Source organism: Labrus mixtus, chromosome 16, assembly GCF_963584025.1.
Source record: "Labrus mixtus chromosome 16, fLabMix1.1, whole genome shotgun sequence".
NCBI lineage: Eukaryota > Metazoa > Chordata > Actinopteri > Labriformes > Labridae > Labrus > Labrus mixtus.
In genome coordinates, this window is record NC_083627.1 from 9,387,987 (window position 1) to 9,412,240 (window position 24,254).

The 24,254-nt window shown below is 42.0% G+C and overlaps 2 protein-coding genes across 2 annotated transcripts in view; one reads left to right on the forward strand and one right to left on the reverse strand.

Annotated features, from left to right (window-relative positions):
• LOC132991164 (ubiquitin-conjugating enzyme E2 E2-like) overlaps positions 1–14,227 on the reverse strand; it is a 66,068-nt gene extending 51,841 nt beyond the window's left edge. Inside the window, exons 1-3 of the mRNA XM_061059792.1 lie at positions 14,081–14,227; positions 7,348–7,545; positions 890–940 (exon numbers count right to left, since the gene is read on the reverse strand). Of these exons, the coding sequence (XP_060915775.1) occupies positions 890–940; positions 7,348–7,538 (242 nt within the window). The 5' untranslated portion in view covers positions 7,539–7,545; positions 14,081–14,227. The remainder of the gene's footprint in view (positions 1–889; positions 941–7,347; positions 7,546–14,080) is intronic.
• A 1,615-nt stretch (positions 14,228–15,842) lies between these two features.
• Positions 15,843–24,044, forward strand: sf3a3 (splicing factor 3a, subunit 3). The gene is made up of 17 exons (XM_061059855.1): positions 15,843–16,073; positions 16,193–16,240; positions 17,300–17,352; positions 17,480–17,585; positions 17,674–17,746; positions 17,848–17,939; positions 18,024–18,106; positions 18,286–18,424; positions 18,518–18,586; positions 18,679–18,746; positions 19,020–19,127; positions 19,219–19,288; positions 19,411–19,575; positions 22,310–22,420; positions 22,593–22,683; positions 22,777–22,832; positions 23,788–24,044. The coding sequence occupies exons 1-17, from the start codon at positions 15,978–15,980 to the stop codon at positions 23,863–23,865; spliced, it is 1,506 nt and encodes a 501-aa protein (XP_060915838.1). The 5' UTR covers positions 15,843–15,977; the 3' UTR covers positions 23,866–24,044.
• Positions 24,045–24,254: the final 210 nt, after the last annotated feature.

Sequence of the window (24,254 nt, forward strand, 5' to 3'; positions counted from 1 at the left end):
TGTAGGCTGTAGAAATCTCCTGGAGCAATTTGCATACTTCTTATGGTAAAATATGCTAAAATAAGTCTGTGTGATCCACATTAGCTTAACAAATTGACTTTTTAATATCAAGGAAAATGAGCTGGTGTATCAGGATTGGTGCAGGAAGAACAAATACTTTATTGGTGCATCCAAGTTTAGGGGTTTCAGGCAAAAAAAGAAAACTCTGAGTGAGTAATCCGGGCTGTGGCCAACATTTGTGAGCCTCACATCAGTGAGTTTCCGTGCTTTCTCAGCCCCTGCAGGAAATGCCTGGACTGCAGTGACCTGCTGCCTGCAATGCCTTCCCCTCGCCCTCCAATGTTTATCCCAAAAGACATCAGTTTAAGAAGAATAGCAAACCGCTGACTCAATGCAAACCGCACACAATGAAAGCTCTTACTCAGATCTTGATTGGCAGGAGCGTGCAGCACCCCGGTCTTTCCCCACGCTCTGATTTTGGGAGAAAAACAAACCATGCAAACCAGTCGAGCTGCAGCAGAGAGAGAGAGAGAGAGAGTGCCTTTACCAGCCTCGGGGAGTGTGAGCAAACACAACACTGCTGCTACAGCGCTGCTAATGGAAAACACTGCCAATCGGGTCAATCGCACAGATATTTATTTGTTCTTTATGAGTCTGATTCACGCTTCAGACTGCTTACAAGGTCCATTCATTGCACTTCAGCCTGAGCAAACAGAGGTGAAAACACACAATAATCCACCTATGCTTTTCATGTGACTCACTGAGCCGACACAATCCATTCACGCTGCTCACACAGGCTCAAACACACACACACACACAAACACACACAGAATGCCTCAGGTGTCACAGCAAAGAGCCCTTTAAAAACACACAATCAACAGGCTCCTACCTGCAATTTGGCGGCGGGTCCAAGGTTATCTCTGCTAGCTCCTTCTGGATCCTGAAACGAGAGGAGGAGATCTGTGTTACAATCACACACACAAAACACAGACAGTTGTATAAATCTTGCTTGTGAAAGTGTACGCACTGAACGCATCATTGATTTTCTAATGAGCCTCTGAGCGATGTGACTGGATACAGGAATCAGTGCTGTCACGCAAGATCAACACAGGGATGTGCGGCTGAATATTTGGCCCCTTTTTTTTTTTTTAGAATCCAGACGAGCGTGAATTGATATTGATGTCAATAGAGCATGTCGGATAGAGGAATCATATCTGATGTATGAAGGTTAATGAATTTTTCCTGCCAATCGGCTCGGTCTCACCCCTCGCGCTCACAGGAGGCTGTCGGGAGCATTTCCACACACTTCAGAACGGGTTTAATAAACACTTCATCAACATTACGTCAACATTTAGGCTGGGCTTCTTACCAATGTTGATTAGAGTTTCCAAACATTATTTATTATTGTACATTTACATTTATTTTGCTTTTTCCTGTTTGATGGTTTTCCACATGGATTTCTGAACCTCTCTGTAAATTCAGGTTGCATTAAGAATATTTTGTAGCTTACTTCTATGGCTAACACAATACTGACTGTAAAACAGAACCCCATGACATGTAAACATAGACTCTTCCACTCTGGATGGCATACAGGCACAAGTGTCTTCAAATAGCTAAACTTCCTGCACACGGTGTGGTTGTTCATTGTCGATCATATGAACGGCATCACCTTTAAATTCATACTGTTTAAAAAAACAAGTTAAAAAGGGCATCAGTAGACCTTCTATTACAGAGCATTAGGATGCATCTCAGTATCCAACACTGTTAAGCTGCATTTTGAGCTGTTGAACAATTCCATGCAGAGATATGAGGCTCCAGATGCTACACTTTACAACCACTAAGTCAGCTATAAATGCAGCTGTTATTCATCTATGCAGAGAAACACACGTCTGACATACTGAAGCCGTTTTCACATAAGCACTCAGAATTTCATGACGACTGCCCCTGAAATCCTCCTGACCGGGTTGTTCACACATGCACCTCGCAGTGGGAGACTATCCCTGTTGGATGGGAGAGGGGAGAGCAGGGGGTCTCCTGAGGCAAGACATGACATGTAGGGCTTTCACACTTGCAGAAATCTCCTGAAAAACTCAGGATATTTCCCGGAGGAGCTGTATATGTGAACGCAAACAGCTGCATTTTTCCACTACAGGATGCTATAATGAGCATATTTGTCTTTATATCAATGGTATGTGTCGTCGGACAGAATCAAAATATAAACTTAAGAGTGTAGAAGAACACACTGGAATAGATTAAACATAATGCTGCGGTTTAATTACATGCATGGAGATCGTAGCGGCCCCATGCATTAAATCTTCGGTTGTGCACTAATCCCAGGTAATAAACATCACCACCCCCTACCACTCTCTGGACGTGAACTCTCCGGGTTATATGAAAGCACAATTCCACTCCTGTTTTAAGGCTTTTAATGTAAACTGTGATAAGAAAAGTCAGAGAAAGCAGAAAGCACACCATGGCGCTTCCCTGCAGTCAACCCAGATTTTAAAGTGACAAAACAAATCAAATTGTTTTACTCTCAAGATTGCAACTTCCAAATGAAGATGATGAAATGTGATTAAAGCCTGACATTAAATAGCCCTTGAGGTAAAGAGTTCATCGTCTAAATCGAGGTTCTTTGTTTCCATTCCCCTTGATTCTTGTTAAACTGCTCCACTGCTTCAACTCTCAATTTATTCAGGGTTGTAAAAAACCCAAAACAGGAGAGAGAGAGAGAGATAAAGAAATAATTGACAACTCGTATTGATCATAGTGCGTGTTCTCACAGCTGTTTGTTATCTGGGACATAAAAATAATCTGCTCCTGCAGGAGAGAGCGCGCAGAAAGACAAGCAGTCGATGTTGACATGATTTATTGTTTCACCATCGACACAGTAATAAATGGAAGGGCAATACTAACAGTGCAACGCGACGTCAGCCTACATGACATTCCACTTCATCTCTAGATGATTGAAGGAAATGTGTTTTATCAAAGATGCTGAAATAGTAGATTTAAGGGAAATCCGTCAAATTCAGTGTGATTTAAATTCTTTTAAAGAGCTCCAACCTGCTTTACCAGTTAAAGCATCGCCCCACCTATCATTTCTGACACCCTGGGAATAATCTAATTTGGACATCCTCAGAGAGAGACAGGGCGGTTGCGGTAGAGTCAGTCGCCTCTCAACCGAAAGGTCGGGGGTTCAATCCCCACCTCCTGCAGCTACATGCCAGATGTGTCCTTGGGCAAGACACAGCAGCGTATGGATGTGTATGAATGGGATTAGTTACTTCTGATGGTCACTTTACATAACAGCCTCCTCCATCAGGGTGTGAATGTGTAGGTGTGACCTGCAGTGTAAAGCACTTTGAGTAGTCTGAAGACTAGAAAAGCAAGCGCTATACAAGCTCAAGTCCATTTACAATCCCATTTAGCCCTTGCAACCTCCCGGAGATCATTGGCGTCCCTATACAGGGGACAGGACCACAGGTTGGGAACCAGTTGTCTATAGACTTGCAACATCCCCAGTTCTCTCTCAGAGATGTCTGACAAGTCTCTCCTTGAGAATTCCTCGTCTGTGACTCTATCAACTAAAAAAGGTCCAAATGATCTGACATCATGGGTACAATAAGCTTCCACTGGGTGAGTGGGAGGCTGCTAATGGCATAATGTTCCACTGTGTGCAGACTCTGAACATCAGCCTTCTTGTGTACAAAATAAAAACAAGCTTTAAAGTAAAAAAAACTCCTGCTGCTCCCTTACGAGAGCTTTGCGAGTACTGTGGGTAATTTAAAAAAAAAAGGAATCGGCAGCTGAACACAAGGCCGGCTATGTCTATTACAACTCTCCATCATCATGAAAGAGTTCCTGGAGTGAAGAGTACATCGCAGGTTGATGATACATAACATGGTGGGATTATCCAACAGGGGATTTTCCTTTTAACTCCCCTCTGTGGGGAAATGACTGCACGCGACTCACTCTAGGAAGCAGTGTGTGGGGGGGGAGACATATTTGCAAAGGAGCCTGTAATACAATCTCCACGGTTTTTGGAGTCATCCTCAGCCTGAGTGCGTGCTGTGTAATTTTATCTGCAGTATTTCCTGAGGTGGCACATTCTGTCTGCTGAAGCTGGGGACCTGTTAGAGAGAGAGAGAGAGAGAGAGAGAGAGAGAGAGAGAGAGAGAGAGAGAGAGAGAGAGAGAGAGCGAGAGAGAGAGAGAGAGAGAGCGAGCGCAGCGCAGCGATGAACAAGGCTGGGGGAATCCAAAGGGAAACAGCTCTGCTTATATACTGCGAGTTCGTCTCGCTCGTGCACGGCCTCTTTCCCCCCCCAAAAAACACTTGCTTTCCGTGATGCTCCGCAGCTCGTTGCATTTGATAATCCATTGAGACACAACACACGGTAAACTATTACATTCTGCACGCATCGACTAATGCTAATAAGTCGATATCACCCGAGCAAAGATTTTGTGATGGAGAACAGCAGCTCCGGCTTCTGTGTGGGGCGGCTGATGATTTATTACAGGAAGAAGCACTGAGAGCGACTAAATAACACAGCGCCTGTCAACCTTCCCATAAAGTAGTTACCCTCAAGGTTCTCGTTTTTGTTTTTTATGTTGCACCCATCTCTGCTGATAAGAGGTCATTGCTGTGTGGGTTGGTACAAATCCGATCCCTCAGTGAGTCATTTAAGGTTGTTGTTTTTTTTCACTCAGAAATACTTGGAACAGATGAATTACACGGCAGTTACAGTCCTGGCTATATGCTCCAGTGTGATTAGGTGGTTTATATTGAATACACCAGAATGCATATTTACTCCATTATTGTGATTTCTAAATTTTACATGTCAGCACACATAAGTCATATTGCTCGTCAGATGTTGGAACACCATCTGAAAAACATGTCCACCCACTCTTTTCTAACATCAGACTTTGGGATCTGGGTACGCTGGGTTTGTTAAGCTGTCAATCTGACTGTCATGCAAAAAGTTTAGCAGGTGAGAGAAAGCAGATAAGTGGTAAATGGACTTGAGCTTGTGTAGGCGCTTTTTTTTTTGTCTTTTGACTACTCAAAGGTCACACTCACACATTCACACACTTATTGTAGAGGTTGTGATGTAAAGTGACCATCAGAAGTAACTAATCCCATTCATACACATTCATACGCCGCAGATGAAGCAGCGGGAGCAACTTGGGGTTAAGTGTCTTGCCCAAGGACACGTCTGGCATGTAGCTGCAGGAGCTGGGGATCGAACCCTTGACCTTCCGGTTGGGAGACGACCGACTCTACCGCTGAACAACTTTAACTTCTTGTAACATTTGTTTATGTAAAAAGAAGAGTTTAGATAAATGATTATAATGACTAAATGTCTCAGTATTCTGTAAGAACTGCTTGAAGGGTGAAGTGACTTTTCCCCTAAAAGTTGACAAAGTAAATCATCAACCAAGAAGAACTGAAGTCCACTTATTAGTGTGCACGCTCTAAAAATGTACTTTTTAGCCAGAAAGCCAAAATATGTCCAGGCCAGTTTGTTACATGCAAAAGTAACTACCCTTAAATCCAGCGTAGAAGACACACTTTAATACTTTCATTTCATCAGAAAAGTAGGTTGGTCCTCTGTACTCGTGTGACTAATACACAAGAATAAAAAGCAAAGAGAGGTATTCTATAATCTTTCTAAAGCTATGTCACAGACGTGCGCCGTCATGACAGGAAATGCAGTCTGTCAACATCACCCACTGCTTCAGCTACTGAACCTGCAGGCGATTAAAAAACCTGCCTACATTCAAACTGCAAGCAGTCGCTTCTGTTCCAGTGGATTCAGGAGAAGACTCCATCAGTCACACTACAGCCCCTTTTAAAACCAATGGACCCAGGAAGTATATACGGTAGTTCTGGGGAACTGATTTGATCCTGTGGCCCATGTTGTCCGCATTTTGACCGCTGCCTAAAGTCCCCGGAAGATCGTGCAAATCAGGCCAAAGACGTGCGAGGAAGCAATAAATGTAACTGCACTACGCTGCCAGTCCGATAGGTGGCGGTAAGAAAAAGACAAAGGCCATAAAGATGACGCAATATAAGTTTGACGGCCAGGCCAGCGTCATTATCAGTGCGACCCCACAGTTAGCCCGTTGGCACAGAGGAGGTTCAGCTTGTGTTGTTTTTCATCGTCCTGTATTACATTGCAAAAGGATCCACTGACTCCATCGAGCAGTGGAAAGGGTCTTTTTTTTCGGAGTAGATTATTTACCCTAGAACTAAATGTATACCCTGGTAGATTCGGTCAACACACACGTAGTTCTTCAAAAAGTTCTGGGGGGGGAAGTTCCTCCGGTCGAAACGATGCTATGATACAGAGAAGCGTTGGAAGGTTTTCCCTAATGGAACTTCTGAGTGCTAAATTAAAGGGTAACGACAACCTCTTTCATAATATTTTGCAACCCTTCTTACATGATCAACCCAGTGATCTGGTTGGATTATTACTTAAGAGGCAGCCGCACTTTGTTTTCACAAACAAGTCATGGTCATGTTTTTTTTTCCTTTGACATAAAATGAATGTAAAAAAAAGATTGTATGTGATATGATCTCTGCTGTCTGGTTCTGTGTTTAATGTACAACTGATCAAATGTGATGAGAAGAACTGTGTTTATGAGCAGCTGCGTGATTAACTAGGACTTTTGACATCAACAGATTCAATTAAGGAAGAAAATGAATGAATGTCATAATGAAGCAGCTCTATGTTGTGTGGTGTCGGGGTGGAAAGTTGGCCTAGTGCACAGAAAGAGCTGCTGTAAGAAACATGTAAACACAAGTCTGCGGCTGATTCAACAAAGAAAATAGTTCCACTCTCAAAAAAAAAAATCAAACCTCATTAGCAAAGTAATGAATGACTATTTTCATCATTGATTATTTTTCCCCATATTTTTCCATCGTATTGATTAACTGCTATAAGGAAACAACCTCTGCATTAGAATTCAACAGAGCCCTGCAGGGCGACAGTGCAGAACGGAGAAGCGTTCAATTACACTGAAAGAAAACAGATAAAAGCAGCACGTTGTCACATCTGTGGAGCTGGAACCAAAGAACGATGAGTGTTTTGGTCCACATAAATGACTCAAATGATCCATCAGGACTGAATTGTTATTTTAATGCTGCTTAGGAAACAATTTATCAAGTGGTGGTTTCAGCCATGCTCTGCTTTGATTGACTGATGATCTCTTGAAAATCCACAACACAGCTCGGCAGTGGGGACGTGTAGCTCCAAAGAAGGAGAAATAAATCCACTCAATGAGTAAATAATGGATGAGCACTTCAACAGCTCCATCAGGGACACAAGAGTAAAAGCAGATTTACCTCTTGGCGCTGGTGGAGAGCTTGGCGGCGGTCTTGCTGGAGATCTTGGCCTCCTTCTTCTTGGGTTGGGTCTGGTCCCGCTGCTCGGGGCCCGGCTGCTCCGGTGGAGCCGCCTCCCTCTGCTCGGCGTCCGAGCTGCCCCCACTGGTGTTGGGGCTGTCGTCCGGCCTCGGCTGCACCTCACTGGACATGCTGACACTGCAACAAAACAATCACATACTTAGCGTTATACATACATACAACCTGAATACACAAAGACAGACTCACTTTTTGTCCAACAGCAAGTGAGGAATACACTCCCACCAATCTCCACTAGTTGTGTCCAATTATGTCCATTATGTCACTTTGATTGTGGTTACAACTTAATTTAATTAGAGGTTCAAGTTTACAAATAAACTAAAGCATTTCTAACAATGTTCGAAAATCTACATGACCACCTCTGTGAGTGTAACTTCTAATTAAATGGAAGCTCACCGTCTTGAGCGTCCTCGAGCGTCATGCCTACATGTATAGATCTGTGTCAGTAGCAGCATCGCCTGCAGCCTGTACAGTTTCACATACAGAGGACACACAGACTCTGCATGCACAGGTGTCAATTCTCTGACATCAGACAGGCTTTAATTGAAGATTCGTCATGGAAACAAGAAAACTAGCAATTTTGGTTTGCATCAAACGACTATTGTGCATTGTGTTGTAGTCAAGACCTCACTAACCGAGACCAAGACCAGAGTGCGCTGAGACCGAGGCAAGACCAAGACATGTAGGGATCGAGACCGAATCAAGACAAAGACCAAGGCAGGGTGAGACCGAGACCATAAAAATATCACTGAAAAATCATCATCTTGTGTGCAGCGGGCGTGTCCCTCACTTAGACTGTAACACTGGGAAGGCTGCGGCCTCTTATCACAGTAATGACGTGGAAAAGTAGCCTATCACTGGTGTTCTTGGTTCAAAATCCTGAGTCTGCCCAGTCTGAGACAAGACCAAAATACAAATGCTCTCAATCTTTTGATTCCCAGACGAGACAAAGACCTTCAAAAAGTGCTGCTTGAATGAATGGATTAGTGTTGTACTTACTCTCTGGTGTGCGTCGCCTTGGATAAAAGCGTCTGCTAAGTGAATTGTAACATTGAAAATGGTCTTGAGACCAAGTCCGATTTCGAGTAGTCCATGCTAACATCACATTTGGGACGTTACAACGATATATCGTCCAGCCGTGTCCTTTATATTCCTCTGATTAAAGTGACTCCAAACAGCTCCTTAACCCTGCTCTCAGCACTGTGTGCAGCACAGGAAGAGGAGCATCACAGCTGAACAGACTGGAATAGGTGGACTCTTTAAAAACTCTTTAATAGAGTCTTTTTTTTTAATGGCAGCCTTTTGCTTACTTCTGTACCATCCTCATTTCAGCCCACCGTCCTCTATTTTCAAAGTCTATTTTTATCCTGGCTCTAATATATTCTCCATGGACGGCCAAATCGTTAATGGATACCAATAATCTCATATCAGTCCAGCTCTAATAACTCTCCACTCCTTGGATGGTTTTGACTTTTAATTCAAAAATCCTGTTACATTCTGAGCTTCATTAAATCCCTCTCATGACGAATCAAACTGCTGCCTGTTTTCTGAATCACCAGCGTTTGTTGTTCTCACTATAAAATTAGAAAATCGAAAGTGAAAAAAGGGGATTCACAGTTTTTCCGAGCCCTCTGTGTTTTGTTCGTCGGACCAACAGTGGTATTGAAGTCACCGTAGAGACGGCCAATGAGAAGAAGAAGAAGAAGAAGAAGGGCAGTTTTCACATTAGAGTCGATCATCGAAGCATCACATGTTGTGTTAAACGCATGGAGCCACATTATGCTTTGTTTATGGGAGCGCTCGAGGCTACAGTGATTCTGGGGGAAGGATGTTGAATGTATAAAGCGTGTAATTGGTGCAGACGTTGACTCTGCAGGCTTAGGAGGATAACTGCTCCCGCTCAGAGTGAATACAGACATACAGTATATACACACGGTACAGGAAGGAGAACAAAGGAGCACACAGTCTGAAGGGGTTTTTAGAGAGACTGAATTTAAACTGCTGAAGGGAAAGAAGAGAAAACCACCACTCTGGATTCTTGGAAAGTCTAGCTTTTGAATGACGCGTTTCTAGTTAGGGTGATTGTGTTTATGTCAAAGTCTGATTCAAAGCTTAAAAAAAGATATTAGAATTTAATGCATGACTCACTAGCATCAACAGCATTGTGTGTGTGTTTCAGCGTATGTGTCTGGATGTGGTGAGACCTGATAAAGGTCATGGAGTCCGGGGGGGGTGATTTTGAACTGTAACCCCCTAGTTTCCACATACTCCGTCAGCGCCGCGCACTACGTCGCCATTCGCTGCCACTCAGGTCAATGATTGTGTTTCCACAGCGAGCGCCGCAGTCCTTCTGTGGAGCGTGAAAAAGCGGCACCACTACGCTCTGATCCGTTTCAAATACGCTATGCTATTTTTTTCGACGGAGAACACTGTGCACCTGTCCACTGGGGTGGAGGGAGTCATTCTGAGTGTCTTAAATTTGACGTCTCTGAGTTTTGGAGTTTTCCTGCACAGGAGCACCTCCACAGTTTTTGCCTTTAAAGACATTAGACATTAAAGTAGGTTGCATACACTGTAAGATTTTTTTTTCCTCATAGTCCACTACACAGCTCCTACATTGCACCTTTTGTGTTTTTTGATTTTATTTATTTTTTTATATTTTTAAATTATATTTTATATATTGTAATAGCTTCTTATACACCAAGTCAAATTCCTTGTATGTGTAAATGTACTTGGCAATAAACCCCGATTCTGATTTAATGGGAGAACAGTATTATTGGAAAAACATTGACTGAAACCGACCGAACAACTCCCAGAAAGTAATAAAGAAAAACCTTCACGTTATAGTTTAATAATAAATCAATCAATTGTCTTCTTTCCATCATGTTGTTTCTCTCTCTCTCTCTCTCTCTGATTTCGGACTCTATCCACTGTCCTGTCCTTAAATTTAGGCTGCAAAATCAACTTTAAAAAAAAAGAAGAGAAACTATCCCGTCACAACTGATGCATTTGTCAGAAAACAGCTTCTGAACAGCCGTCCACTGTAGTGAGCAGTGAAAGGGTTCAAACAGAAGCCCAACATGACTCTGACCTAAAACACAGTCTGCTTTGAAAAACCTGAGGATGACACGCTTTGTCAATGAGTCCATTGGTTCCCAACCTGGGAGCGAGTGGGAGGGGGGTGATAACGCTTACATGACCCAACCAGTGAGATCTTCATGTGCACGTAATTAAAACCACTTCATTGTGTTTTCTACTCGCTGTCCGTCGCATGTTTTCCTCCTCTCGTTTGTCTGTACTGTGAACAGGCCCCATCTTAGCGCGTCCTTTCAACATCATGACGTCCCTCCCTCCCTTCTCCTGTCTTACATGGAAAGTCTCCCGCTGAGAGGACTGAGGAGCATGTGTGAACAAGACATTCAAGAAGATTTCCGGGGGCAGTCTGTCTGGAATTGTCTCAACATTTTCAGGAGTGCATGTTTGATAACGGCTCAAGATGATTGCACTCCTCTAGGGAGGGGGGACGATGTTTAATCTTTCTTTAACACCCAGTGTCAGACGTGGGTGATTGAGCGAGCCCATAACACAATCATGATGTGGAATGAAATACTGTGTCCTCTTTGTCTTCGACCGAGACAATAGAGTAAAATGAAGAGCTTTTCAAAAGAGGAGACCTTTAAAAAGTGGCTTTGAGAACAAGTCAAAACGTAATCAGTTCAATACAGAATAGATTTGTCAAATTAGCAGATGAAGAAATTATAGTTATCTCTTCTCCAAAGCAGTTACTCCGTATTGCCCTGCAGCGCTCTATTCTGAGCCACAGCGGGTAAAAAGGGTAAATACAGAGCGCCAGTCTCTTAGCACTCATGCTCAGAATCAGTCGAGTCGAACGTCTGCTGGTCTGAAGCCTCGAGTCTCAATAATGAAAAGACAGCTACAAGGTCATGTTCACTAAATCCAATCCCTCCATCTATCTCTCCATCTCTGTGTGTGTGAGAGAGTGTGTGTATGAGTGTGTGTATGAATAGCTCAAGGTGAATGCCTCTATTTACATTCTCCGCGCCGCTATGAAAAATGTATGATACAGTTGAATAAATGTGCAGACATGTTTTTTTCTATTTATTTATTTTTGCTGCATGATGAAATGAACGTCGGATTAGACAGAAGAATGGACAGATTGTTCGATAAACACGACAGCAGATTTGGCACGCTGAATCGGCTCCTGACACCTGACAAACAGCCGGCTGCACAAGGGCTATCTGATGCAATTAACTGCATTTAGTGGTGAGATTATTTAGAGATTATAAAAAGGTAAGGGTCATGGGGGGGGGGGGGGGGGGGGGGGTGAGACTGAATTTAAAGTTGCAGACAAAGCAGAAGATCATGGAGATTGGGTTTGTGTTGTTTTCCTCCTTCAGGTGTGAAACTGTCAAAACACCTCAGACCATTATTATCAACACAAACTGTTGAAATCACACCTTTAGGAGAACCCACTGTCGGAGCTCGTCCTTTTGATTCAACTTGTCACATTCACACAACTCATCTGGCAGGTAAAGCCCGGCGTACAGTGCACGACTTCAGGCCGATCTAGAACCGATTTTTTTTTTTTTTTAGTCGTACAGCCGAATTTCAGCCCGATTTGCGTCGTCAGTCGTGCGTCGTACACTGAGACGTGACGTTCGATCCCGGCCCGATCCGCTGCTCCTCCTGACCGGCCGGGTGATCCTCATCATACGTCATGCGACTGCGCACACTTTCGCCCAGTGAGAGCCAGAGGCACGAGCTGATGCCCCAAATTCAGGACTTTTCTTCTTCCGGATTGTGCCTGCACAAAAATTCACTACGTCTGAAATCGCCATGACAACAGCAGGCACGCCTAGTTTAATCTGTTTTACCCCTCCTATCAGGAACAGGAACTATCTTCAGACCTCCAGCTGACAGGGAAGATTTGTTATGATGTAGCTGCTAGCAAGCTTGTGTTCAGACGATGCTGAGTGTGTGTGTGTGTGTGTGAGAGAGAGAGAGAGAGAGAGAGTTTTTTGCCGGCGTGTGTTGCCTTATTGAGCCGTGCATATATGAGACAACTGAAATACACAAAAGTACGACTTCAACCTCTGTGTCTGGGAGGTTTCAATTGTCAATTGTGAATGCTCCGTCCTGATTTTAACTTGTACAGTGTGAGCTCTCAGGCCGTTCCAGACAATCTGGTTGAACAGTGTGAGCACATAAACCGTGAGCTCTGAGGTCGTTGTGGATAAATAAAGGGCATTCAGACACAAGTGCGGAGATTTTGAAGATACGATCCAAAAGTTTGGTCTCCCTTGTTCCAGTGTGCTGCCTTTGTAAACCGCTCTGAGTTACAATATCTGGACTTGTCCGTGAAGCCTCTCAGTCTCAAGATTCTGTGACAGGTTACACGTTCATCAGCATTCAGGACTATTTCAGAGAAAGATTTAAACATTAACAGAGTTTAAAAAAAAAAAAAAAAAAAAAATGGAACAGGAAAATGCTAAATCCAAAACAAACTTGCGAAGCAATAACAAAGCAAGACTCGATTCAAAATCCTAACTCTTTCCAGACACTGTTTTGGATAATGTGGATTAGATTAGGACTAAAAAAAAAATCACAGCAGATTGTCTGAAATGTCAGTACTCGCTGCTCACGTTAAAGCACGCTCTCTGGCAATGCAACAAGACTTTTGGGAACAAGTCCACGTTCGAGGAGATGAAACTGAATTGTCTTCCAGGTAACAGATGCTGGGTGAGCTATAAACAGAGGTGACTGTGGTACTATCCACCGATCTAGACTTAAATAGTTGAATTTAAATGGGAAAATAATAGATCTCAATTAAATGGATGGATAGGCCTACTAAACTGCAGGCTGTATCTTTGTGTTATCCTTCTGTGTCATTGGATGTTTTTGGTTTTTTTTCATTTAATTGTGAGTTTGTTCTTTATTTGTTTGTCATCATTTGGCTTCATTTAGGTTCCATTCATTGTTCTGACTTATTGTTTATTCCTGTGACGTAAACAAAGTCTCCAGATCTGATCGTTGTTGGTTGTTTTCACTGGAACAAAACACACTCGAGATGTTTATAATCAGTACAAAAAGTTTGAATCTCTTGGCTATAAGAGCTGGTTGGTGGAAAAAGGTGAACGCCGAAATAAACAGCGAGTATTAAAAGGGTCTTAAAGGCACATTAACGATGTCAATTTCAGGTATGAACACGCAGTTTAAGGGAGATCTTCTTAAAGTGTTGATGTTGTGGACGGGGTTCTGGTAAATCGGTACCACGTAAGGCACGGATGTCAAGGAGCACCCCGGGCACCCACCACCCCAGACCGGGTTTACCACCTCTCAGCAGGGTGGGGGGGTTAACAGCAAGACAGCCTCGGTACCCTGATGTAGAAACACGGAGATGAAGCTCAGCTAAAACACTCATGCGATAATAAAGAGTATCCAGTTCGGGAGCTTTCAAACTGACCACTGGGTTTCTGCTCCAGCACAAAAGAAAGAATGGATGCCCCCCCCTCTCTCTCTCTCTCTCTCTCTCTCTCTTCCCCAGCACCACCACCGCCGCCCCCTTCCTCCACAAGATAACGTGTATTTTTCACGTAGAGTTGGATTTTTTTGGAGAAGAATAAGGCTGACTCACCTTTACAAGCAGGCTGGACGCTGGGCTGCAGGAGAAATTTGATATAATGTCCACTGTACAGTCCGTAATCCGTCACACTGGGTGTCCGCTGCTCTCCGTCCGTTGCTTTGACTGCTGCTGGAGAATGTGCCAAACCGCGACCGTCGAGCTCACTGATGACACATGCGTCGTTTCCGGTTATGAGACACAAAATAAAAGCCCCGATTGTCTACTTTTTATTTTATTTTATTTTTTTAAAGATTGTTTTAATGTCTTTCAATTTCAGCCAAGATCAAACTTTTAAATACAAAAAATGGGAGAACAAAAGGCTACATGAATGCATGGTAGAAAAAAAATACCAGCAGTAAAATATTTAAAATAATTATTATAATAAATCTCTTTAATTTCAAAAGAAGCATGGGCAATGTCACACTGGGCAAAATTATCTACAGTCTCTCATGTTTAAGAATATGTTATGTCTCATGTTTATCTACAGAAAAAAGAAAAAAATAATAATAATCTTGCGCACACAAGTTTTTTTTTGTTGTTTTACTTTATTTATCTCAGAAGGCTCATCACTTCTAAACTTATTTCAAGAAGATGTTTGATCATTGATGAAAAGTGATGCATTACTTACATCTGCCAAATATTTAGAGTAGAGAAAAAGTGTTTAATAAAATTAAAATAACTTAAACTTGATGTAATAAAAATACATCAGACTTATAACGACACAAAATATATTAAAACTAATCTATGTATACCTTTTCTATATGCAGAATAAACCTTGGCTAAGTAATGCATATGGTGATTGCACTGCATGAATTAAAAACATGTATTTAAATCTAAGATTAAATATTTGTAAATACTGTATATCTTACGTTTTACCCCCAGAAGTCATGAATAACTTCAAGTGAGCTAACAAAGAAAGAAGTGACTGACAATCTAATAATCCATCATTTTTTAAAATAAAGTATACATTTACTAATGTATTTATTTTTCCTTTTTGGAAGTGTCTATTTATTTATTTATTAGAGGAGACAAAAAAATGACTCTGAAAAACAGAGTCAAACCATGTCCTGTTTTGCCTATTTATCTTGTCTGTTTTGATTATGCATTTAAATCAGTCTTTTATCTTCAGGCAGATAATCGTCAGTTCCGATTGTTTCTTTTTGTTCACGGCAGCTTGACAAATCAATCCGCCTCCATGCGCGCTCCCGCTCCCACGCGAGTCCGCGCAAAGTGTGTGCTCTCTGAGGCATGGCTTTGATGATACTGTAGACTACAAAGGAAGTGCAAAAAAAAGAAAGAAAAAATGGTGAGGACTGCCAAATTAATCTTGCTTTAAAAAAAAGTGTGCAGTCGGATTCCACGAGTTATTTCCCTGAAGTAAATGATTTACAGTCTAGACACTACAAGACACTATTTACAGCAGTGGAGTTCATGAGTTCTGTGCTGTGGTGACCTGAGCTCTGAGGGGAAGGGGATACATTAGATTATATCAATATATAAATAGATTATTCCCCAATTATTTTCAAACATTATGACTACTTCTGTAGTTGAAATGATCAGTAGATTTATGAAACATAATGTGTACCCCTAAACATTTAGTGTGTCTTCTAAAAAAATAAAGAAAACATCCAGATGGTGTCACTAAATCACAATTCTCTTAAATACTCACAAATTCACACCATCAGAAAAATGATTGTCCGTCTTTTCTAGCAAGTCAATGACGCGGAACCTTTGAATGACTCGATGTTTCCCTACGACGAGGGCAGTGGCGGACGGGTCGCCGCTCAACATGCGCCATTGAAAAACAAACGTAACCGAATCGGTGGTTACCGCTTCAGTTCGATAAAGACAGGTATTTTAAACCCCCGCGTCTTGTCTTTAGTGAACTGAACACACGCATTTAGAAACAATGGAGACTATTTTAGAGCAGCAGCGTCGCTACCACGAAGAGAAAGAGCGGCTGATGGACGCGAAAACCAAAGAAATGTTACACAAGAAGTCCACGGTGAGCTTGTTCGCTTTCGTGCTAGCGTTAGCATCAATGCTAATCAGACGAATGCAGAATTAAAACATCTGAAAGTTTACTCACTCTTACCTTGATTTTTTTTTGTTTTTTTCTGACAGCTGAGGGATCAAATCAACTCTGACCACCGAACAAGAGCGATGCTGGATGTAAGAAAGTTTGTTTTGTTTGTTTTTCACCGCTAATATTTACTCTGCAACGTTAGTATTGTTTATTAGAACGTTAACGTTGCTATGGTTATTATAATTTTAACGTTGCTATGGTTATTAGAATGTTAACGTTGCTATGGTTATTATAATTTTAACGTTGCTATGGTTATTAGAATTTTAACGTTGCTATGGTTATTATAATGTTAACGTTGCTATGGTTATTAGAATTTTAACGTTGCTATGGTTATTAGAATGTTAACGTTGCTGTGGTAGCGCTTAACTATAGTTAACCGGCTGACTTATTCACACCTTTTAAAAGTTGTTTTCTGTTATTTAGTCATTTAAAGTTTAGACTTTTATTTCATCAAATGTTGTGGCTGACCTCAGGAAAGATATCTACACTAAACTTTAAATGTTATACATGAATGAACTGTCCTTAAAACATTACACATGTAGGTCAAGTCTGTCTTTATATTCTTCGTACCTTCTTGTCTGAGTTTCTTAAATGGTTCAGGCACATTAAGTGTTGTGATGCCTGCAGTCATAATACAGCCAGCAGTAGGATTTCGTGCTCTGCTTTTAAGAGAGCAACAAGCCCCAGAATGAAGATTTAAAAAGCTGCTTGTTAGATTTTGAAGGATGAAAACAGATGTCAAGAGAGCGAGGGAGAAATCGATAACACAAGTTAAAAGTTTGGACACAGCTGATTGAAATGCACCTTTATTATCTTTAAGACATTTTGATCTAAAGGCTTCTGCTTCAATGTTTGACATGTGTTTCTTATAGAAATAGAAATAGTGAAGTTGATGCCTATGTATGCATGCCTTGATTTCCAAAACAAAAGTTTTATTGTTTTAATATTTACTATTCTAAAATGTGGAAACTAGTAAAAAGAAAGACAAATTCTTTTATTAGTAGGTGTGCCCTAGAAACAGCTCACAGTAACTATATTATAATAATATACTGTTTTATTGATAGTACTGTTTCTGTTGTGTGTCCAAACTTTTGACTGGTGGTGTTTGTATGGACATTGTTAACAGTCTGTTTGTCTTTTCACAGAGGTATATGGATGTGAGCGCAAACCTCCGAGACTCCTATGAAGACAAAGATGGGTGAGTAGCTCTGCCTTAAATCCAGATGTGTTTTAATGATCCTTTTAATGACAGAAGGAGAACTTTACTCGTAGAAAATCTAAGATGTTTTTAGTTGTTCTCTTCAAATGTTTCATCTTCCTGACAGAATGAGGAGGGACGAACTTGCTGCCATCTCAGGACCAAACGAGTTTGCAGAGTTCTACAACAGACTGAAACAGATAAAGGAGTTTCACAGGAAGCACCCAAATGAGGTAGTTACCCTTTACACTTCTAATGGTTACACTTATTAAACCCTTAAAACCTGAACAGTAACAATGTACTGCCTTGTGTTTCCTGTAGATTTCCATTCCCATGTCTGCGGAGTTCGAGGAGCTGATGAAGGCCAGAGAAAACCCCACTGAGGAGGCTCAGAGTAAGTTCTAACCTTATTCAAATATGAACTCGAGTTTGCCTAGTCCAGACTGGCCCAACATATGTGACAGATCATTGAGTGATATCTGTTCTCTTCCACAGACCTGGTGGAGTTCTCTGACGAGGAAGGATACGGCCGCTACCTGGACCTCCACGACTGCTACCTGAAGTTCATCAACCTGAAGGGAGCTGAGGTAACGATCCTTTAAAGTCTTTATCTTTTCTACCGCTGCACCTCCAAAACATTTTAAACCATGATCTCTTTTCTTTCCCTGCAGAAACTCGAGTACATCGCTTACCTGTCTTCATTCGACCAGCTGTTTGACATCCCCAAGGACAGGAAGAACGCTGAATACAAAAAGTAGGTCCATCGTATTCACTCCATTTACAACTGAGCTTTCAATCCTTTTAATTTCAACTGTAAAGACGAGGAAACTAATCAGTTAGCTTGATGTTATGAGTGATAATCGGCATATATGTGTAGATTGTGGCTGCACTCTGCTGTCAAACAAACGTGATGTGTCGGCTGTGTGTGTGCAGGTATTTGGAGATGCTGTTGGAGTATCTGCAGGACTACACAGACCGGGTCAAACCTCTGCTGGACCAGAACGAGCTCTATGGCAAAGTGCTGTCGGACTTTGAGAAGAAATGGGAGATTGGGAATTTTCCCGGCTGGCCTGTAAGTTCTCCTCACCGTTCTTTATATGTGATGATGGTTTCTGGTTTTCTAGTTTTTGTTCTTATCAGACCTGTTCTTTGTTCATCTTTTCAGAAAGAAACGAGCAGTGCTTTGACACATGCTGGAGCTCATCTGGACCTCTCTGCCTTCTCCTCTTGGGAGGTAAAACTCCTAAATATTTAGATTGATCATTTCATTTTAACACTAAGAGATCTTATTCATACTGATGTGTCTGTTCTAATGCTTTTCCACAGGAGTTGGCCTCCTTGGGTCTGGACAGATTGAAGTCTGCCCTCATGGCTCTAGGACTTAAATGTGGAGGGTGAGGATGTTGTTTGTTTTTTTGCATCCCAGAAAAAAACAAAACATAAAAGGCACATGTGTTTCTCTTGAATAATTACCAAACCATAAGACGTAAGGTTACCTCCTTTAATGAGCCCGATACCCTTTGGAGACACTTTACTACTTTGCTCAGTTTTCTATCACAGAAAGGCCGTAGACCTGTCAGAAAGCACAATATTTAGTTTATTAATCTTGTGTTCTAGCTGAACACTTTATTGACTGAGTTTGTATCTGTGTGTATGTGTGCTGACAGGACACTGGAGGAGAGGGCTCAGAGACTCTTCAGCACCAAAGGAAAGTCCCTAGAATCACTTGACCCGTCGCTTTTTGCCAAGAATCCCAAAGCCAAAGGCCCTAAAAAGTAAGTGGGTGTTTAAATTTCAAGCCGACAGTGTCTTATGATAGGCTTCATTGTATAATTCATAACCTTTTCCATCCATCACCTTTTGCAGAGATGTAGAGCGTAACAAGGAAATTGGCTTCCTGGAGTCTCAGGTCTATGAATACGTGGAGATCCTCGGGGTGAGTCAGTAACTCATGGGGTACCTCTGCTGCCAGATTCATAAATGAAGGGTTAGAGACGACAGTTTGAGAAAAGTGGAATAGATCTAATGACTACTGTTTGTGTTGTCGGGGGTTCACAGGAGCAAAGGCAGCTGACTCATGAGAACGTGCAGAGGAAACAGGCCCGGACCGGGGAGGAGCGCGAGGAAGAGGAGGAGGAGCAGCTCAGTGAGAGCGAGAGCGAAGACGAAGACAACGAGATCATCTACAACCCCAAGAACTTGCCGCTGGGCTGGGACGGCAAGGTGAGGAGACCCTGCTCTGTGAAAACAAGTCAAATGACAAAAGGCTTTTAGTCGTCTGATTGGTTATCCTTCAAATATTTAAATGATGTGTTTTTGATCAAATGAAGCTGATCAAACTTTAAGTACAATTTGAGGAAACGTTACTGAAAATCTAACAAGCCAGCAAAAAGAAAACGTGATCTTTGGAGCCAGACGTCAGAGCGACTTCTGCTGATGTAGCCCGGCGCAGGGACTGTGGAGCATGCTCAGAATGCCTCGTCCAGTTTGGGTCAAATTGAGGTGTCGACATGAAGGAGTAAATCGCTTTCCAACCCCATTATCTAGGTGTGTTGGCCTGACTTTGAAAAATTCAATTAAATACAATTTCAGCCGGACTAAAATGTTTACAAGCATTTTAAACGTCCAGGATTAGTCGGATGAACACACTGCGTGTAAATGTTCTGTATGACAGCGCTGTTATTGTAAAACGTCCCAGTGATCCTGCATGAATCACATCAGCACTGAAAATGAGTTTATTCTGCCGTCCCATTTCAAAGCGTCCAAAGGCATCTTTATGGAAGTTAAAATTAAAACATTGTACTATGTGACATCATTCGATGCATGATTCATTGAAAGATGAATGAACTCAAAATGCAGTCGTGTGTTGACTTCAATCTCAACACTTTTAAAACTCTGCAAGAAGAAAAGTTCAAATTACATAGAAAAGTCATAGAGATGAGATAAGAGGTCAAATCTGCTTTATTACACCGTGTCCTAACAGAATGTGAGCGTTATATATGGCATCGCATCACCGCACGCTGGCTGTCCACACTGAATCCGTTAAATATTGAGTTCTTTTAGTTTACCCTTGCAAACATATGACATCAAGTTCTTTTGTATTGAAGGAGGACAAACTGAAGTGTGGTGCTTTCTATTGATGTGCTGTTGACTCAAACCACAACACCCCGAGGCTCGCAAACAAACGGCTCGCGGTGAGCTGGAGAAAGTTTTTCTTCGGTGCAGACACAAGTCAAAGCTCGACATTTTCATCACGGCTGTGGATAATATTCATGCACCGTTATCGCCCCTTTGTAAGATGAGCTACCAAGCTCTGTTGAGTGAGAAAAACGAGTGTCAGTGCCGTGTAGAACCCCCTCCTTCCTCGTCTCTCTACGCGAGTGACTGAGAGGAAAATACAAACAGGGCTTGGGGGTAAAGCTGTGCATCGCGCTGCTACTCACTACACTGCTCATGAGCAGTGAGGACACGCTTAAGGAAATAATAGAATCAGGCTGATTTGTCGCTGACGCTTGCTCGCACTGCGTGCTGTTACCACAGGCTGTTAACCTCCTGAAAGTGAAATTCACTTTTTACAGCAGCTCACAGGCCGAGAAGACGATAGTAATGAAAAAGCTTTATTCACTATGTATACCTTATCGATTGATACTTCTTTTTATTTTGTTGCACAGAAAACTGTTCCAGCTTTTTCACAACCCCCAAGGTGGGAAGCATAATGACATGCCTTTAATAAAATAAAGATTCAAAATAAAATAAAACCATGGTTACCATATGGTCGCATGTGGTGTTTTTGAGAGTGACTTCACACCCGCTAAAAATCTGCGACACCATCACATCCCCTTGATTCAGTGATTTATGAGCTCGACTCATTCCAGGATTAGAAGTCATGATTTATCTGCAGCCGCCGGTTTGATTTAGACATTTTAATCCGTCTGTGCAAAATCAAATCACTGGACCTCATGCACTATATATCAGACTCGTTTCATCCTTAAATTAGATTAAAACTGACGCTGTTGAGTGGAGGGCTGCGGGGTGACTCAGCATTTTGTTGGTGAAATAAGATTTGGCGGTTCAACACAAAGCTTTGACTCTGTAGGTCAGCGTTGCAGACCGTCAACAGGGTGTTTAACATGGCTGCCATTGGGACATGGAAACGTTTTCAGCTGACTTACTCTGCACATCTTTTTTTATCATAGAAATTAAAAGTGAGGTTCTGGAGGAGTGTCCGAGAAGCCCTGACTTTAACATGAAACTGATGTATGGATTGTTTCACTGGTTTTCATCGACAGGTTTGTTCGTTTTGGGGAGGAGAAGAACTCTGAATAATTCTGCTCTCCTTAAAAACTTCTCAACCAGTGAACACAGAGGGCTCGTTTTCACACTCCGCGTGCAAAGATGCAGCAAAAAAACAAAACCAAACAGCAAATACTGAACTGACCTAATAAGGTCATGATTCTGTGTTCGTAATGATGACTGAAACTGTCAAATTTTAGTGTCTAATCGCGTTGCTACCTGTGTTTTCTTATCTACCTCTAATACATTGTCAGGGCTTTTTTTCACCTCAATGGGGGGTGTGGTCTTTTGGCGAACAGGAAGTGATGTTTGACTGTTCTTATCAATTGTCCAGTGTATATTTTATATTGTTCATGGAGGTTATTGCAGAGGGAATGAAGGATTTTTTTTGGAGATGTTTTTCTCCGGGCCAGTGGAGCTTTGTAGCGTCTGCCTGATGGACGTAACAGGAAGAAGTGGTGGAGGGGGTGAGAGGGGTCGAGAAGGGTCGTCATGTGACCAGGGTGGCTCTACTAATCACAGAGCCGTTCAGTCAAGTTCAGTCTCTGTAGAGGAGGTTTGGATGAATCATTTGTGTTTGGTGGTGAGGGAGTGCTGCTAATTTGTATTTCCTTGTCTGATTTAAACATTTTGTGTGAACTCATGTCTGTTTTCATCCTTTCAGCCCATTCCATACTGGCTCTATAAACTCCACGGGCTGAACATCAACTACAACTGTGAGATCTGTGGAAACTACACCTACAGGGGACCCAAAGCCTTCCAGAGACACTTTGCCGTATGTTGTTGTTGTTGTTGTTGTTATTTTAACATCAAGGACTTTGCTATCATTGAGGCCTTGTTATTTTTTACAGTACACTGTTTTTTTTTTCTCAGCATGCTTCATTGTTTATGATGCTACATTTGCTTTTCTTGCAGCTGAAGTGTTTTTCTGTGTTGTTGTTCTGCAGGAGTGGAGGCACGCTCACGGTATGAGGTGTCTGGGAATCCCTAACACGGCTCACTTCGCCAACGTCACACAGATCGAGGACGCCGTCTCTTGTAAGAGTCTGAAGCCTCTAATGACCTTCAGTTTTTTCAAGTATTATTGAAGTTGGTTTAATGTGCTGTTTTTTTCTTTTTTTGTTCCTCTAGTGTGGGCGAAACTGAAGTCCCAGAAGGCATTGGAGCGATGGCAGCCAGACACAGAGGTGAGTCCACAAGGAATCAGAACAAACATGGGAAATAAAATACTGCTTCAAAGCAAGGCTTTAATAATAACAGAAGTATCATTTAATTTAATACATATATTTTGTATTAAACTGCATTATATAAAGTACCAAGCTGTTGACAAGACAAGAGATAGAAAGCAACCACAACAAACACTATGGATTTCTTTTCATGAGGCTCTTTTGTTCTTACTTAAAGGAGCAATCTGTAAGATGTGTAGTGAAATGATAAAGTGACCTTACTATATGATCAGACATTAAGGAAACATGCTGCTGTATGTTGAAGTGCTGGCTTCTCTGACAGCAATGCAGCAGCCAGTATGTCCTCCTTCTAACTTTATTTGTTTGGACCAGAGAAGGTAGGCGCTTTTAAGACCCCCCACACAGCCGTTTTGGACGCCCCTCAGTTTGCCAGATATGAGAGCAGTTATCAGGTCAAACCAACAGGTGTTGCAGCGATGGAAGCGGGCAAGAGAACTGGTTCAGATTTACCTGACTCTACCCGACCTAAAAAGCCTCTGCATGTTTCTAATAAACTCCAACTCAAAACTAGGATCCATATTGGAGATGCTTTTGAAAAATGGAGAGAGGTTAGAACGCAGAAAGGTTTACAGACGGATGCAGAGCTGGCTAAACACTGAAGCTTCAGTGTCCCCAACATGGTGAACTGCATACGCATCGGATCTAGAGAGGAGGGGGTGGGGGGAGACGGCTCTCTACAATGTTTTGAATTTGGACTGCAGTACCAAGTTTGTTTTTAATTGCTGGACTTACCTGGCTTCTCATCCAGCTGTAGAAAGTAAGACCTATACTATTAATGAATTAAATTAAGGAACTTTACAATCTCAGCAGGTGTTGAAACACCTTCAGTAAGAAAGCCCTCCTTCCTTCTAATCTCGTCAAACATGCTCATCGTTTATCTTAATTGATTTTTCAGGAGGAGTACGAAGACTCGAGTGGAAACGTGGTCAACAAGAAGACCTACGAGGATCTGAAGAGACAAGGCCTGCTTTAAACCACCCAACTTCCACTCAAGAAACGCGTCCTTTAAGATTTGTTCTAATTTTTTTATCACCCATGTTTCTTTTTATATGTAAGTAGCTGTGTTGTCCCGCTCCCCCCCTCCCTCCCTTTGATAACTTTGTAATGTGGCATCCATTGATCATTATAATAAACGGAGTCCTTTTTGTCACAGCGCTGTTTGTCTTTGTGGTCTGTTTGCTCGGCCGTGCTGTGACTCTGGTCTCTACCAGGATTTCTATGAGTGTGTGAGTGCTGTGATTTAGCGTCTCTGTTGCCTCGTGAGCATATTTTACCTCTCTTTATGTGGGCTGTTTTACTGCAGATCTTTATGGTTGTAATAAACACTTGACTAGTAAATTTAAAGATGGAGAGCTCAGCTGT